Source organism: Labeo rohita, chromosome 8 (assembly GCF_022985175.1).
Source record: "Labeo rohita strain BAU-BD-2019 chromosome 8, IGBB_LRoh.1.0, whole genome shotgun sequence".
In the NCBI taxonomy this organism is placed as follows: domain Eukaryota; kingdom Metazoa; phylum Chordata; class Actinopteri; order Cypriniformes; family Cyprinidae; genus Labeo; species Labeo rohita.
The window spans coordinates 37,344,412-37,362,946 of NC_066876.1; the positions used below are offsets into that span (position 1 = coordinate 37,344,412).

Sequence of the window (18,535 nt, forward strand, 5' to 3'; positions counted from 1 at the left end):
TTTTCTCGTGTGCAAACATGGAAAGCAGTCCGCCTTAAATGAAACACGTGAGACGTGTTGGTTGTGCAACAGGAAGTGTTGAGAAACCGGCCGGCCATTATTACTGCAATGATGATGCAGGTTCAGTAAAAATTAACACACAAGTTGATGTAGCTGTCTGGATAAGGACATCTGGGGTTATTATAGTTAACTACTATTATAGTTAAACCTACAACTAAAACCAAGTGTGAAGAATTTCATCTGGTTCTCCCATTTGCTCTTTTTACATTGATTATCACCCAGAAAAATCAGATCCAAAAATTTCTCAAATATTGATTACAATATATACTAATAAATTTAATATTCACTTCAGTTGTATGAGATGACAGGATGCTTTCAACTGATTCCTATTGAACTGTCAGCAACTGAACTGCAGCTCAAACTATTTCAAATATAGTGAATTAAGCTACAAACTCCATCATAATGCATTTGAGGTAGAGTAGGTTTGTGTTGGAATGCAAACATTTTATTTGTAAATATCATAATTTTTATGCTTATTTCAGTTAATATCATGAACTAATGAGCTAATAAGCCAGTAGCAGTACGGACAGTGTTGTGTAAACATTGCTGAAGACTCGAAAAGAGGAACAGGCAAACTGAATCAATTGAGTGAATCATTTACTAACCACTCAGATTGATTCAATCTTGTGACTGCGATCATTCAGTTCAAGCGATTCACTAGCAAACACCAGATCAAAAGAGCCATTCATGTTCAAATTTCAAATCACTTGTAAGAATTTTTGAAAATCTGAATCAATTAAATAATTGCGTTGCAAATTGATTCACTGTTTCGTAGCACTCCAACAGAATTGAGTATTGTGGATTATTTGATTTAGATTGGGACCTCGTGGGTCGTGAAGCATTTGATTCTGATCGTGACTTCAGAATGGATTTATGAATCTTTTTATTTAGATTGGAACTTCGCAGCAGGTTCGCAAATCATTTTGCGAATTGAATGATTCGTGATCCGTGCTCCAAAGTCCCAATCTGAAATGATGGTTTGTGAATCTTTTGATTTGGATCAGAACTTCAGAGCGTGGATCATGAATCATTTGATTCAGATCGGAACTTCAGAGCAGGTTTGTGAGTCCGTTTGAGTTTGAATACATTTTAAAATATAATATATTTCTGTGATCAAAGCTGAATTTTCAGCATCATTACTCCAGTCTTCAGTGTCACATGATCCTTCAGAAATCATTCTAATAAATTTTTACTTTCAGATCGGAACTTCCTGATCTGAAATTATGATTGGTGAATCTTTTGTTTCGGATCTGGTCTTTGAAGCACAGATCACGAATCATTTGATTCACATCAGGACTTCAATGCAACCTTGCGAATGTTTTGATTCAGATCAGAACTTTGTAGCAGGTTTGTGAGTCATTTTGTGAATTGAATGATTCGTGATTTGCACGGCAAAGTTTTGATGTGAAATGATGGTTTGTGAATCATTATTCAGATCAGGACTACGGAGCACGGATCGGAAATCATTTAATTCACATCAGAACTTCTGAGCAGTTTTGCAGGTATTTTGATTCAGGTCGGAACATTTGATTCAGATTGGGACTTCGGTGTGGGTTCACGAATCATTTTATTCAGATTTGGAGCGTCTTTTCTGAATCGTTTTTTTTTTTTTTTTTAATTAAACAGTATAAAGCATCAAACCATTAAGGCAGTGCAGTTATAAAAACAAAACAAAGAAAAAAGAAAGAAAACCTGAACTATAGAAATATTAACTAATGTTAACAAATTATCTTTACAAATCATGAATAAAATCATGAGTAACTGTTTCCACAGTTCTATAAATACAAATGTAATTATAGAAGTTCTTTACAAAAAATTGCCTTTAGATTTGAGGACATCCTAAAGAAAGGTTTTATCAGATTTAGTGACATCCAAGTGCAATTTTGTATGTGTAACACATATAATGACATGAACAATGTTACAATATAACCTCATCCATTATCAGCATGAGGCCGATACAGTGTGTTTATGTAACTTCATTTAATGTGTGTAACAGTTGAGTTACATAATGCGTAAATATTTATATCCTCAGATAACGCGGTGAAGTCAGAGAGCAGCTCCACCTCAGATTCCACCAATCAGGACACTGGTGAGTTATGGGACGGATCAGTGCGTTACATTAGCAGGATAATGAATTCGAGAGACTGAGATAAGAAGCAGTATTACAATGGCGGGATGAGTCGAGTGGACGGAGAGACCCCGCGGGGGACATTAGAGTCTTCACATCAATGAGTCAAAAGCCTGTTATTAACACTCGCTGAACTAATCCTCTCCCTATGGCATTTGTGATTCTCACACATTCTCTGTCTCTCTCTGTCAGAAGATGCCTCTGACGGCCTGTCGCCCTCACAGCCCCGGCTGGTCTCGGGGAGCCCAGACAACAGGTTTTCTCGAAAACTCTCCCCCGTGGAGATCTATTACGAGATGAAAACACGCCGCAACTCTGTGGCCAGCTCAGCCAGGTACACACTCAGCAGAATTTGCTTTAATGCTCAGCATGGGAAAGGAGGAACAGCTGTTTTTCCACTTTATGGTGATTCAGCATTGATTAGCTGGCCTGGAATCACCTCGTTTAGATGAAAAACACTTTAAGTGGTTTGTAATTAAAACCTGATTCCAGAATAAAGGCTCTGTACCACTCAGTGATATTTAAGCAGCAAAGGAATAGTTCTTCCAAAAACGAAATCTTGCTCAATATTTACTGATGAGTTTGTTTCTTCATCAGAACAGATTTGGAGAAATTTAGCATTACATCACTTGCTCACCAGTGGATCCTCTGCAGTGAATGGGTGCCGTCAGATTGAGAGTTCAAACAGCTGATAAAAACATCACAATAATCCACAAGTAATCCATTTAGTGAAGTGAAATGTTTGTCAGGTGAATTACTTGTGGATTATTGTGATGTTTTTATCAGCTGTTTGGACTCTCATTCTGACGGCACCCATTCACTGCAGAGGATTTATTGGTGAGAAATTAGATGTGAGATGATAAAAGCATCCCAATAATCCACATGTAATCCATTTTGTGAGGTGAAATGTTTGTCAGGTGAATTACTTGTGGATTATTGTGATGTTTTTATCAGCTTTTTGATCTCTCATTCTGACGGCACCCATTCACTGCAGAGGAACCATTGGTGAGCAAGTGATGTAATGCTAAAATTCTCCAAATCTGTTCTGATGAAGAAACAATCATGAATGGCCTGAGGTTTCATTATTTAGCATTTAGAGTTAGATTTAGCAGCACATCACTTGCTCACCAGTGGATCCTCTGCAGTGAATGGGTGCCGTCAGAATGAGAGTCAAAACATCTGATAAAGACATAGCAATAATCCACAAGTAATCCATGCGACTCCAGTCCACCAATTTTTGTTTTGTGAGGTGAAATGTTTGTCATGTGGATTATTGTGATGTTTTATCAGCTGTTTGGACTCTCATTCTGATGGCACCCATTCACTGCAGAGGATCCATTGGTGAGAAATTGATGGTATGATAAAATTCTCCAAATATGCTCAGATGAAGAAACAATCTTGAATGGCCTGAGGTTTATTCATTATTTAGCATTTAGAGTTAGATTTAGCATTACACCACTTGCTCACCAATGGATCCTCTGCAGTGAATGGGTGCCGTCAGAATGAGCGACCAAAGATGATAAAAGCATCCCAATAATCCGCATGTAATCCATTTTGTGAGGTGAAATGTTTGTCAGGTGAATTACTTGTGGATTATTGTGATGTTTTTTTATCATTTAGAGTTAGATTTAGCAGCACATCACTTGCTCACCAATGGATCCTCTGCAGTGAATGGGTGCCGTCAGAATGAGAGTCCAAACATCTGATAAAAACATAGCAATAATCCACAAGTAATTCACATGACAAACATTTCACCTCACAAAACAAAAATTGGTGGACTGGAGTCCCATGGATTACTTGTGGATTATTGTGATGTTTTTATCAGCTGTTTGGACTCTCAATCTGACGGCACCCATTCACTGCAGATGATCCATTGGTAAGAAAGCAATGTGAAGCTAAATAAAACACTAAATGCTACAACACTCAGGTTTGTTAACCGCTAGATTCATAACAGGATGACTAAACTCGTATTTTTCTCCCAGCCCGAGTCACTCTCTTCCACGAAGTGTGTCGAATCTGGAAGGTAGAAGTGTCCCGGCAACTCCGCTCCTGTCCCGCAATGGCATAGCAGGAGTGCACATCAGGTTACTAATGCACAAAACACACATGCACAAACATATATTACAACTCTGCACACATCAGCTGGAATGCTCTCTCAGATCAATGCCAAGTAAACACTTGGCTAATGGTTTATATTGTAGTTAAAAGCCCTGAATTGATAATGGCACAAACATTTTGATTAAATTACTTATTTGCAATAATGTGTAACGAAGTAATGGATGTCCAAGGAGGTTGAGTGTAAAGCCCCATTATTTCCTACTCAATTTAATTACACATACACAGCAGCTTGTTATGCCACAGCGCTGGGAGATACTGATATCAGCATGTACACTGATGCATTGTGTGGCTGTCATTTAATCAGCTTAAAGAAACAGTCCAGCCAAAAGTGAAAAGTCTAGCACTATTTGCTTACCCTTATGGTGTTCCAAACCTGTATGCATTTCTTTGTTCTGCAGAACACAAAAGACGATATTTGAGAGAATGATGGTTCACCTTTGACTTCCATTGTATTTTTTTGTTTAATATAAGTCAGTAGGAACTGAAATGGTTTGGTTTCCAGCATTCTTTCAGAGATCTTCTTTTATGTTCCACAGAACAAAAAAAGTCATACAGGTTTCGAGCAAATAATAGCAGTTATTCATTTTTGGGTGAACAAATCCCTAACTCTAAATTTTAAACTTAAGCATGTAAGAATGAGTGCTTAAATCATATTACTTGTTTAGAGGTGTGTCATTACTGTACTAAGTCTGCAATTATTTGATCAAAAATACAGTATAAACAGTGAAATATTATTGCAATTTAAAAGAACTGATTTCTGTTTAAATATATTTTAAAATGTAATTTATTAATGCGGTGCAGAGCTGAATTTTCATCATCATTACTCCAGTCTTCAGTGTGACATGATTCTTCAGAAATCATTCTAATATGCTGATTTGCTGCTCAAGAAAAAAATTCAATTTCCACATGCATTATTAAAATCTAAAGTTGTGTTAACATTAAAGCACTGTGAATTAACATGAACCAACAATGACCAACTGTATTTTCATTAACTAACATTAACAAAGGTTAATAAATACTGTAATAAATGTATTGGCCATTGTTCGTTCATGTTAGTTAATACATTAACTAATATTAACTAACAGAGGCTTATTGTAAAGTGTTACTATCTTTGATGAATAGAAAATTCAAAAGAACAATATTTATTTGAAATAGAAATATTTTGTAACATTATGTCACATTATTGTATCCTTAAAATATAACATATATTAATTTAATATATTAAATTAATATAATATAAAAATATTAATTTCTTTCAAAAACAAAACTTTTACTCACCCCAAACCTTTAAACGGTAGTTTATATATTTTAAAATTTACATAAAAGTAATTTAAATAATAATATAAATAATAATAAATAATTTAAATATTAATAAAATTAAATGAAATTATTAGCCTTTATATTGTCCATGTATTAAAGGGACTAAAAAAATGTTAAACAAAATATGCATTTCCAATATAAAATAAATATTATTCTATACAACTAAAAAGTGGTCTACAAAACCTTAGTAAACAATCCAATTATATTAATATAAAATATGTAATAATTATGTACTGTATTATTTAAGCCAATAATATTACATTAGTCAAATTTGTTTAAAAAAATGTTACATACTACTGAACTATTAATTTCTTTTTTTCTTAAAATCTTACTGTGGTCAAAAATATATGTACATTACTTTTTTGAAGAAGAAGAAGAAGAAGAAGTCTCTTCTGCTCACCAAGCCTGCATTTTTTTTGTTCCAAAGGAGAGCAAAAACAGTACAATTGTGAAATATTTTTACTATTTAAAATAACTGCTTTCTATTTGAATATATTTTAAAATGTAATTTATTCCTGTGATTTCAAAGCTGAATTTTTAGCATCATTACTCCAGTCACATGATCCTTCAGAAATCATTCTAATATTCTGATTTGCTGCTCAAAAAATATTTATTATTATTATTATTATGTTGAAAACAACAGAGTAGAATTTTTTTTTCAGGTTTCTTTGATGAATAGAAAGTTTAGAAGAACGGCATTTATCTGAAATAGAGTCATTTGTAACACTATAAATTAGTGTCTTTTTCATCACTTTTGATCAATTTAAAGCATCCTTGATAAATAAAAGTAATAATTTCTATAGTTTCTTTCTGACTGACTCCAAGCTTTTGAATGGTATATTGTATAAAGTTACAAAAGGTTTTTATTTCATAGAAATGCTTTGGATTTTTTTTTCATCAAAGAATCCTGAAAAAAATGTACTCAACTCTTTTAAATATTCATAATAATAATAAAACATGTTTTTTGAGCAGCAAATCAGCATATTAGAATGATTTCTGAAGGATCATGTGACTGGAGTAATGATGCTAAAAATTCAGCTTTGAAATCACAGGAATAAATTACATTTTAAAATATATTCAAATAGAAAACACTGATTTTAAATAGTAAAAAAAATTTCAAAATTTTACAGTTCTTGCTGTACTTCAGATCAAATAAATGCAGGTTTAATGAGCAGAAAGGTTTCTTTAAACAACATGTAAAAAACTTTTGACTGCTATATTTTAATGCTTCGTTTATTTGTGTAGGTCAGAATCATCCAGCGGCACCGCTGCCGTGAAGCAGTGGTCAGACAATCCCGAGGCGTCCCATCAGGTGCCTCTGCAGTCTCAGGAGGGGTCGTCCTCAGGGTCCTACGAGCAAGGGCACAGACGTAGCAATAGCTCCGAGACGTTACTCGACCGGCACGGCACCGCGGCGGAAGACGGAGGTCAAAGGTCAGGCATGCCTGTACGAAACGGCCCGTACAAGAGCTCAGAAGCCATCATGGACACGACTTTAAAACAGGCGCAGCGGAGCAGCCCCGAACGGCAGGTAAACGGGCACACGGAACTGGCCCGTGTTCGCTCGACCTCGGGAGGTCGAGGAACGAACGGAGGTGGCGGTTACAGTGAAATCCTCATGGATTATGTGTGGGGGAAGCAGCAGAAGATGCAAGCTCAGCAACAACAAAGACTGCAGGTGCAAAGCAATGCAAAATCCCGTCCGTGGCCCGACGGTCCCAGTGCTCCTCCGCCTCCCTACAGGAACGGCTTTCCCCAGTCGCAGCAGCTTATCCTGGCCAGCGGCCCTCCGGCCTACAGCCCTCTCATGCTGAGAGGGAAACCCGGCGAGCCACGGAGGGTCAAAGTGTCTCGCACCAAATCCTGCGGCCCGTTCGTTCCCTCACAGCAGCACCAGCAAGAGTCCATCCTGCTCTCTGCCTACACCGAAACCACCACCTCCAATGGGACCGCCGTTAATGCCGCGCATAACCAGCAGGTCGAGCACCCACACAGACCGCCCCATTACCCTCTCGACTCCTCCGCACCCACCACCCCGGACGACCCCACGCGCAGCCTGCATAAGGCCCTGGCGCTGGAGGGGTTGAGAGACTGGTATCTGCGGAACGCGCTGGGGCAGACGGCCAACGGAGGGAAGGGTAAAGACGGGACGCAGACTCAGCGCAGGCGTACCACGTCCTCTCTGCACAACTCACAGCCCCATCCGCCCCTCAAACACCAGCCACAGTCTTTCCAAACAGACACGTCGTATCCACACATGCCCCAGTCTGCCACGTTTCATGGACACCCTCTACACGGCAGGTAATTCAACATACATTCACCAAGACACAGTGGTAAAGGAGCCCTTGTCTTTAAAAAGTAAAAAATAACATTAAAAATTAATGTAATATAAATACATAAATGTGTGTGTGTGTGTGTGTGTGTGTACAGTAGTCAACATTTGAAGTGGATCAAAAACTTTCAAAATCAAAATTGTCCTAAAACCAAAGCCATATCCGTTCTTTCTTTGATGACCTTTTTGTGATCCACTTCAAATGTTCAAGACTGCTATGTATATATATTATGTTTTAAAAATCTTAGAAAATTTTAATGCATTAGGTATTGTTATTTTCTGCATATGCTAATGAATTTCAAGTTAACTTACAAATTAATAATTAGATTTTTCATTAACATATATTTTAAATGAATAATAATAATAACAACAACAATCATAATAATGTGTTTTGATTTCAATTAACATTTTAATTATTCTCTATTTATTTTTTATATTAAATTTATTTTCTATTTTATTATATTTTAAAATGTAATTTATTCCCACGTGATCCTTAAACATGACAACATTGAACAGTATATATTTTAAAATAACATATGTACACTATTATTAAAAAGTAGCTGTTTTCTGTTTAAATATATTTTTTCATTAATTTTCATTATGATATTTGAATTAACAAGAATAATAATGATGCATTTTGAATGAATAGTATGTTTTTAAATGTACATTTAAAATGTTTATATTAAAATATTGTTATGAAATATTATTGGACTTTAAAATAACTGTTTTGCATTTTTAATATATTTTAAAATGTAATTTATTCCCACGTGATCCTTGAACATGATTTAACAATGAACAATAGTATAAATTTTAACTTAACATAATTAATATTTGAAAAAATGTATATTTATTATGTACGCTATTATTCATTAAAAAGGTTTTTTAATGCTTTAATGCAAAATAATGCTGCATTTATTTGATCAAAAATAGAGTAAAATATTGTAAGATATCTGTAAAATAATAATATAATATATAATGTAACATAATATGATAATATATGTAATAATGTATAGTATATAATATATATAATAGTGTACTTTAAATGAACAATGGTATGTATTTCAATTAACAATTAATTAATTATTTTATATTGAAATATTATTATGAAATATTATTTTTTCTATCTGAATATATTTTAAAATGTAATTTATTTCCACATGATCATTGAACATGACTTAACAATAAACAACGGTATATATTTTAAATTAACGTAATTAATATTTTGACATAACATTTAAAATATATATGTATTTATTATATACACTATTATTAAAAAGTTTTCATGTTACAATAATGAACAATAGTATATTTTTAAATTAACATAATTTGTTAAGATTAATAATTAATTTAAAATTAAATTAAATTAATTTTAACATAATAAATATTTTAAATATTTTATGTTTATTATAAACACTGTAATTTAAAAGTTTGGGGTTGGTAAGATTTTTTAAAAGTTTTTTATGCTTAATAACGCTGCATTTATTTGATCAAAAATATTAAAATATTGTAAGATATTAGTAATATTTTGAAATGTTTTTTGCAATTTTTCTAATATATTTTTGGATTAATTTTCATTGTAATATTTTGAATTAACACAATAGTAATAATGGTATGTTTTTTAATTTAACATTTTTTTATTGAAATATCATTGTGAAATATTATTGGAATTAAAAATAACTGCTTTCTATTTTAATGTATTTTAAAATGTATTTTTTTACTACATGATCCTTAAACATGACTTAATAATGAACAATAGTATATTTATTAATTAATATAATTAATTTATATTTTAACATAATTCATATTTTAAATATTTATATTGATTATACACTATCATGTAAACATTTGGAGTTTGTAAGAGTTTTAAAATGTTTTTGAAAGAAGTCTTTTTTGCTCTTAATGCTGCGTTTTTTAAAAATCAAAAATAGAGTAAAACGTTGTAAGATACTGCTAATATTGAGAAATATTATTGCAATTTAAAATAGGTTTTTTCTATCTGAATATATTTTAAAATGTAATTTATTTCTGTGATGCACAGCTGAATTTTTCATCGGTCTTCAGTATCACATGATCATTCAGAAATCATTCTAATATGCTGATTTGCTGCTTAAGAAATCATTTGATCATTTTCAATGTTGAAAACAGTTGAGTTGCTTAATATTTGTGCAGAAATGGTGATACATTTTTCTTTGACGTATGTAAATAACAGCATTTATGTGAAATAGGGTTTTCTGTACCAATGCATGTATTTCCTTTTTTTTGGATTTTACCTATCACACCTGATTTTGTCGTCTCTTCTTTCTTGTGACTTATAGGTCGATGGAGCTCTCTTTGTACCAAGATACCTTTTCGTCTAAAATGCAGGACATGACACTTACAGAGAGCAGCGCTGACAGACCCACGCCAGGCACGCTGGTCTGACGCGCAAACAAACACAAAGAGACGACAGCAAACACCAGCTTACGTGTGTATGGAATGGCAGACTGAGAGAATGCCATAATGGACTATTAAGGAGACTTTTTGCTTCCTTCAGCGATTAGAATTGAGTCATTCTGACTGAAATCGGTCTAGCATCCCTGCTATACTAACAAATGCTAAGCTACCACTGACATGGGACAAATACTCGTACTCAAGACCCTTTTCAGCATGAAATCAAGCCGTCTTCTAGTTTCACATCATCTCTGGGTTCCTGCAGACTTATTAATTTCCCTCTTAATCAGCAAACGTAGTAGCAAGCTCTGGCAAATGAGTAAACATTAGTAAACAACGTGAGTTGGTTCTATCACACTATTTCCAGCCTCGATATGAATTTGTTGCAAAATACACACAAAGAGTTGAGTGAGAATCCAGACCTCGCAAAAGTACTGCTGGCCCTTTGAAAAAAGAATCAGGATCTTCTCAATGTTTTTATGGAAGTATTTCTATGCAAATTACAATCAAGAAGACTGTGTTTAGAGAAAATGAATCATTTGAGTTTTGGTTTTGTCATTCTGAGTAGCAGGAGAAAAAAAAACAAACAAAAACAAGCCAAGTCGTAAACTTCGATGGACTGTTCTAGAGATCACAGTATTTCATGAAATGAATAAATCTGTTAGTATCTTTATTAATAAATGAAAACATGGAGGAGTGTAAATGTGCTCAGACTTTAAGAATGGCACAAAGGTCGCTGTGCGGCTCAAACGACATCTTTATCTGTGTCACTCGTATTTATGATGATTTCTATTTCCTCAGGCTGTAACTATACCAGTATTAATATACACAATCACACAGAAAACAGAGAAATGCACAGGTAGAATAAGGGGATAAATGACATTTTAAAAATTGAAACTCCTGTCAAGAACATATTTCACTCCATAATCACAAGAAATTGTTTTAGGTTTATATTAAGATTTTAAAAAAAGAAATCAGTACCTTCAAAAAGATTTGCATTTGGACATTTTCATGGCAAGAAAAGCACTTTCTCATTACCGTGATAGAAAAACATAATTATATTATGGATTTATGGATCATCATAGTACTTATTTTGCTGGATTTGTGCTGATTTAAAAAACAAAAACAAGAATCTTTTTTGAGCAGAATACATTTTAATAAAACGACCCCTAAGAATAATGAGAAATATAAAAATGATCAAAGGCAAAACAACCAGATGCATTATGATAATGACAACTGAGAGGGACGTTTTAGCTCAGTTTTCATAAATATCATGTCACAATACAAAATAATAATAATAATAGGTCTTAAAAATATGCCTCATTTTATTTAACTCATTAAGAAAAATACTGTGTAAAATACATATATTTTTCTAATAATAGTAATAATAATAATAATAATAATAGGTCTTAAAAATAGGCTTTTTATTTTATTTTAAAAATATAGTATTTATAGTAAATTATAATAAAAATACACTACCAGTCAAAAGTTTTTGAACAGTAAGATTTTAAATGTTTTTTAATGTTTTGTTTATTTGATCCAAAGTACAGTAAAAACAGTACAATTTTGAAATATTTTTAATCACATCAAAATATTTGATATCAATATCAAATATTTAAAATACCTGTTTTCTATTTAAATGTATTTTAAAATGTAATTTATTCCTGTGATTTCAAAGCTGAATTTTTAGCATCATTACTCCAGTCAAGTGATCCTTCAGAAATCATGCTAATATTCTGATTTGCTGCTCAAAAAAACATTTATTATTATTATTATTATTATTATTATTATGTTGAAAACAGCTGAGTAGAATAGAAAGTTCAGAAGAACAGCACTGATCTGAAATAGAAATCTTTTGTAACAAATGTCTTTATCCTCAATTAAAGTATTAATTTCTATAATTATAATAAATATAAATGCTAAACTTTTAATCTTTCTATTAATGAAAGAATCCTGAAAAAAATAGACTCAACTGTTTTAAATATTGATAATAATAAAAAATGTTTTCTGAACAGCAAATCAGCATATTAGAATGATTTTTGAAGGATCATGTGACTCTGAAGACTGGAGTAATGATGCTGAAAATTCAGCTGCACATCACAGGAATAAATTACAGTTTAAAATGTATTCAAATAGAAAGCAGTGATTTTAAATAGTAAAAATATTTCACAATATTACTGCTTTTGCTGCACTCTGGATGAAATAAATGCAGGTTTGGTGAGCAGAAGAGAGTTCTTTAAAAAAAACATTAAAAATCTTACTGTTCAAAAACTTTTGACTGCTAGTGTATAATCTTATTTTCTTCTGATTTTGGGGTGTTACATGTTTCTCAGAGACTGGTCTTTAACGTATCAGGAATTTATAGAAACGACCACTAGGAGGAGCCCCATTATCTGTTTTGAAGGGGTTCTGGCTCCATTCAAATCAGCAGAATCCACTGCAGATGCAAAATGTCCTGCCAGGTGCAGTGCTTGTCGCAAGAATCACCAGCTTCTTGTGTATAGCGCCTTAATTGCAATTGTTCATTGTTTTTCCTATCGGATTGAGTGCACATGTCAGTGTTTACTGTATGTCTCGATAATTAGATTGCATGAAATGAAAAGGATTAATTAACCAAATCAGGACTTTGCCAAGACTAGTAATTTTCCCAAACCCTCCTTTAGAATTACGATACTCAGAATGTGGCGTTGCCTACTAATGCCAGGATGCCAACCTTTGACCATTGTGCCTAGAAAAAGACTTGTTGAAACAATGACGTGTGTTTCTCACAGCCAGTTTAAATAAGAATTAGGCTTCCGCTTATAAACTACCGATCTGATTCTCTCCTTAAGACAATTGAAAAAACAGGCATTTGGATTGCTGGCTAATCCACTCTGAATAATAGCTGTGGTCTGCTGTTTCTTAGTGTTAGTGCTCCCTTCTAAAAAACATTGATGTACCAGTGCATGCGGGTATCCGTTCTTCGCTATTCCTTCTTGATTTTTATTTGGTTCATTGTGTTTTCATTATGTAGGCAACTTGATGTAGGTCTTGGGAAGCTTCTACATGTCAGATGCCTTTATTATGAATATATCTGTAGAATATATAACGCTGAGAGTTGAACTTACTGAAGCAATCGAAACTTTCTCAGATACTTTGTCACCAAATGCTGCCGTGCTTGTCTCAGGACTACACTGAAAGCTGCTTTGATTGTGGTCTGTCCATTTGAATCAACACCACTGATGCATGGAAGTGTCACCAATAGAAACGTCTTTCTTTTCTTTATATTTTGTAGTTAACACGAGACCCGTGAGAAGGTCGCCGAGCGTTTCTGATGCTCGTAAAAACTTCACTGTAAAAAACAATTTGTTGAGTCAACTTAAAATAATTTGTAACCTGGCTGCCTTAAAATTTTAAGTTCAGTCAACTCAAGAAAATTATACTAAGTGACAAATTAGATATTTGAGTTGAATCAACTTAAAATTTTTAGGCAGCTGGGTTACTTACCCATCTGTTAAGTTTGGCAAACACAAATATCTAAGTTGTTACTTAGTACAACTTAACATTTCAAGTTGACTAAACTTATTTTAGTTGACTGAACTTAAAATTTTAAGGCTGCAGGGGAACAAATTATTTTAAGTTGACTCAACAAATTGTGTTTTTTTATTTTTTACAGTGTTGCTGAGGACATTTAAGGTTGTCTATGTTTTAAAAGGTTAAGTTACACTTAAATGAAATATGATTATTTCTGTTGAGATGATGATCTAAAGGATGATGAATATGAAGGATAACAGCCTATTATTTTTGATTAAAGATTTTCTGATTTGAACTGAAGGCAAATAAAACCAATGAAGTTTGTCGTATCTGTTTTGCTTCTACTTCATGGTACCAAATGTTAGAACTTTCTTAAGATGTTCCCTCCCTGTTTTGGACATTATTGATGATTTTATTTCCCCAGTTCCCATTTTTAATTGCCGTTTCCCTGCTCGTATGTTTTATCACTTTTGGATGAAACCTTCCCAACTGTATATAGGCTAATTTGCTGTTTTCTCTTTGGTTTTCAACATTTTATATCTCTATTGGAAAAAAAATCTAATGAAAAACCAAGACTGTACAAAGTTTGTTTTTAATAAAGTGTTTTTTGGTCATATGTAGTCGTCTGTTATTTAACTGCCTATGTTCTGACTGAATGACTGAGAGTTTATTCAGCTCATGATAGAAATTGTTTAATAGGCTAAACAGTACTTTTCAATGCTTCTCCATAAATTAAACTATGTATTTCCAACTTTAATTTATGTATTTCATTTATTATCATTTATTTATTATTTAAACCGCACCTAAGTCCCGATCTGAATCAAATGATTCGCGATCTGCGATCGAAGTTCTGATCTGAATCAAAAGACTTACGAACCGCCGAAGTTCCGATCTGAATCAAATGATTCCCAATCCGCACTCCCTAGTCCCGATCTGATTCGCAAACCACCATTTTTAGATAGGGGCTTTGCAGCGCGGATCGCGAATCATTCAGTTCGCGAAATGATTCGCAAGTTCCGATCTAAATCAAATGATTCCTGATCCGCGCTCCCTAGTCCCGATCTGAATGATTCGCAAACCACCACTTCAGATGGGGGCTTTGGAGAGCGGATCGTGAATCATTCAGTTCGCGAACTGATTCGCGAAACCGCGCCGATCTTCCTGATCTGAATAAAATGATTCGCGATTCGCGATCCGCGAGTTCCGATTTGAATAAAAAGATTCACGAATCCGCTCCGAAGTTTGATCTAAATCAAATATTTCCCGATCCCCGCTCCATCCCGATCTGAATAATGCATCATGAATCGCCATTTTCGCGAATCATTCAGTTCGCGAAATAATTCGCAAAACCGCACCGTCCCGATCTGACTCAAATGAATCGCGATCCGGGATCGAAGTTCCGATATGAATCAAAAGATTCACAAACCCGCTCCGAAGTTCCGATCTAAATCAAATGATTCCCGATCCGCGCCCCCTAGTCCCGATCTGAGTAATGAATCGCAAACCACCATTTCAGATGGGGGCTTTCGAGAGAGGATCGCGAATCATTCAGTTCGCGAAATAATTCGCAAAACCGCACCGTCCCGATTTGACTCAAATGAATCGCGATCCGGGATCGAAGTTCCGATATGAATCAAAAGATTCACGAACCCGCTCCGAAGTTCCGATCTGAATCAAATGATTCCCAATCCGCACTCCCTAGTCCCGATCTGAATGATTCGCAAACCACCACTTCAGATGAGGGCTTTGGAGAGCGGATCGTGAATCATTCAGTTCGCGAAATGATTCGCGAAACCGCGCCGATCATCCTGATCTGAATAAAATGATTCGCGAACCCGCTCCAAAGTGCGATCTAAATGATTCCCGATCCGCGTCCCGATCTGAATAATGATTCGTGAACCACTATGTCAGAAGGGGGCTTTGTAGCGCGGATCACGAATCATTCAGTTCGCGAAATGATTCGCAAAACCGCACCGAAGCCCCGATCTGACTCAAATGATTCGCGCTCCGAGATCGAACTTCCGATCTGAATCAAAAATTCACGAACCCGCCCCAAAGTTCGATCTACATCAAATGATTCGCGATCCTCTCTGGTCCCGATCTGAATAATGATTCGCGAACCACCATTTGAGATGGGGGCTCTGGAGCGCGGATCGCGAATCATTCAGTTCGTGAAATGATTCGCAAGTTCCGATCTAAATCAAATGATTCCTGATCCGCGCTCCCTAGTCCCGATCTGAATAATGATTCGCAAACCACCATTTCAGATGGGGGCTTTGGAGAGTGGATCTCGAATCATTCAGTTCGCAAAGTGATTCGCGAAACCGCGCCGATCTTCCTGATCTGAATAAAATGATTCGCGATTCGCGATCCGCGAGTTCCGATCTGAATAAAAAGATTCACGAATCCGCTCCGAAATTCGATCTAAATCAAATATTTCCCGATCCCCGCTCCATCCCGATCTGAATAATGAATCATGAATCGCCAGTTTCGCGAATCATTCAGTTCGCAAAAATTATTCGCAAAACCGCACCGTCCCGATCTGACTCAAATGAATCGCGATCCGGGATCGAAGTTCCGATATGAATCAAAAGATTCACGAACCCGCTCCGAAATGATTCCCGATCCGCGTTCCCTAGTCCCGATCTGAATAATGAATCGCAAACCACCATCGCAGATGGGGGCTTTGGAGAGAGGATCGCGAATCATTCAGTTCGCGAAATGATTCGCGAAACCGATCATCCTGATCTGAATAAAATGATTCGCGAATCCGCTCCGAAGTTCGACCTAAATGATTCCCGATCTGAATAATAATTCGTGAACCACTATGTCAGAAGGGGGGCTTTGGAGCGCGGATCGCGAATCATTCAGTTCGCGAAATGATTCACAAAACCGCACCGAAGTCCCGATCTGACTAAATGATTCGCGATCCGGAATCGAAGTTTCGATCTAAATAAAAAATTCACGAACCCGCTCCGAAATTCGATCTACATCAAGTGATTTGCGGGCCGAAGTTCCGAATAATGTCGAAATTTTAAAATGAATGGCTCTTTTGTTTTGTGTTTGCTAGTGAATCACTTGAACTGAATGATCGAAGTCATGATTTTAATCACTCGGAGCGGATTTGTAGCTTATTTCACTATATTTAAAACAGTTTGACCACTGCAGTTCAGTTAATTGGTAACAGTTAAAAAAAAAAAAGTTGAAATCACCCTATCATTCCACTGAAGTGTGTTAAATTGATCAGATGTTGTAATAAACATTTGAGAAATTATAGTATCTGATATTATAGAGTGATAGTGTAAAAACCCAAAAGAGAGAAGCAGATGAACACAAAACAGTTAAAGAGTATTCAGGCATATCAGATGCGGTCAAAATTACAACACCAGTGGTTACACACACAATTAACTGTTTGATCAAAATTATACTGGTCCATATATATCGCCCCTACTAAATTCAACGCCCTGAATTATGTCATTTAGACTTTTTTTCTGCATTCTCACAACACAATAGTGAAAATGCCAGTGATGATGAAAACAACAGTCGTGTGTGACTTTTGTAATGTGTGACTCTTGTGTCTACCCCACCTATCGGAGCAGTTTACTGGAATTCTAGAGCTGTTCGATTCCGAAAATTTTGGAATCGAGTCCGATTCCGATTCCTGGTTGTAGAATCGATGGGATTCGATTCCAAGAATCGATTCCGCTGGTGTTTTTGATTCTTTTTCGCTTCTTGTTTTTTTTAGACTGTCTGGAGGAACTTAATTTCGCCATCACTGTAGGATATAAAAGTCTTAGAAAGTAACCTTTTCACAGTATGAAGCTTTGTTTTTTTAATTATGATACATTTCTGTATTCAAATTATTTTTTTATCTGCATTGCCCATAAAATTAGTCATAGCCCACAGCAGTGGACATGCGCTTATTGCATGAATGAAACAAGGCATGTGCACAGTTCAGCTGAATGATGCGTTGCACAAAATTAACAAACCGTACACTGAAACAAAATAACCAGAACATTAACAACAACATTTATATAACAGCTCGTGGTTTATCTGTCAGTCGGTGTCAAAAGTGTATGCACAGATAAGCAAAAATAGCATTTTATTGAAGATGGAAATAGGATCAAAACCATCGATCACGTCATGATCTGCTGTTGTGCAGCGCTCATGTGGACAATGTAACCCAGTTCCACCGTAAAATAACTTCTGAATCATTTTTGAATTGGTTCATTAAAACGATCATTCCTAAAGAACCTTTTCGTAGAAACGAATCAGACTCCTAATCACTATTAGCCAGTGTTGGGGAGTAACTAGTTACATGTAACGGAATTACGTAATTTAATTACAAAATAAATGTAATTGTAATTAGTTACAGTTACTGAGAAAAAATGTGTAATTAAATTACAGTTACTTTTGAAAATATCAGTAATTATCAATTAATTACAAGGGGGGTTCTTCTGAATTTTTTCACATACACACACTTCTTTCATAAATTGCATTGACTGCTCTAAAATGAGACACCAATGTTTCAGGAGTTTAGGACAGAATAGGACATGTGTATTCCATATGTTTTATTTCCTATTTGGGTTTATGCATATACTTTAGTTTTTAAGATTAATTGTTTTTTTCCGAGG

General features: G+C 34.9%; 1 protein-coding gene across 3 annotated transcripts in view; it reads left to right on the plus strand.

Moving 5' to 3' along the window:
* ccdc120a (coiled-coil domain containing 120a) overlaps positions 1–14,517 on the plus strand; it is a 44,081-nt gene extending 29,564 nt beyond the window's left edge. For all 3 annotated transcript variants that reach the window (XM_051117030.1, XM_051117028.1, XM_051117029.1), the window contains 5 exons: positions 2,093–2,149; positions 2,381–2,522; positions 4,171–4,272; positions 6,872–7,927; positions 10,274–14,517. In XM_051117030.1, the coding sequence (XP_050972987.1) occupies positions 2,093–2,149; positions 2,381–2,522; positions 4,171–4,272; positions 6,872–7,927; positions 10,274–10,379 (1,463 nt within the window). In that variant the 3' untranslated portion in view covers positions 10,380–14,517. The remainder of the gene's footprint in view (positions 1–2,092; positions 2,150–2,380; positions 2,523–4,170; positions 4,273–6,871; positions 7,928–10,273) is intronic.
* The last annotated feature ends 4,018 nt before the right edge of the window (positions 14,518–18,535 follow it).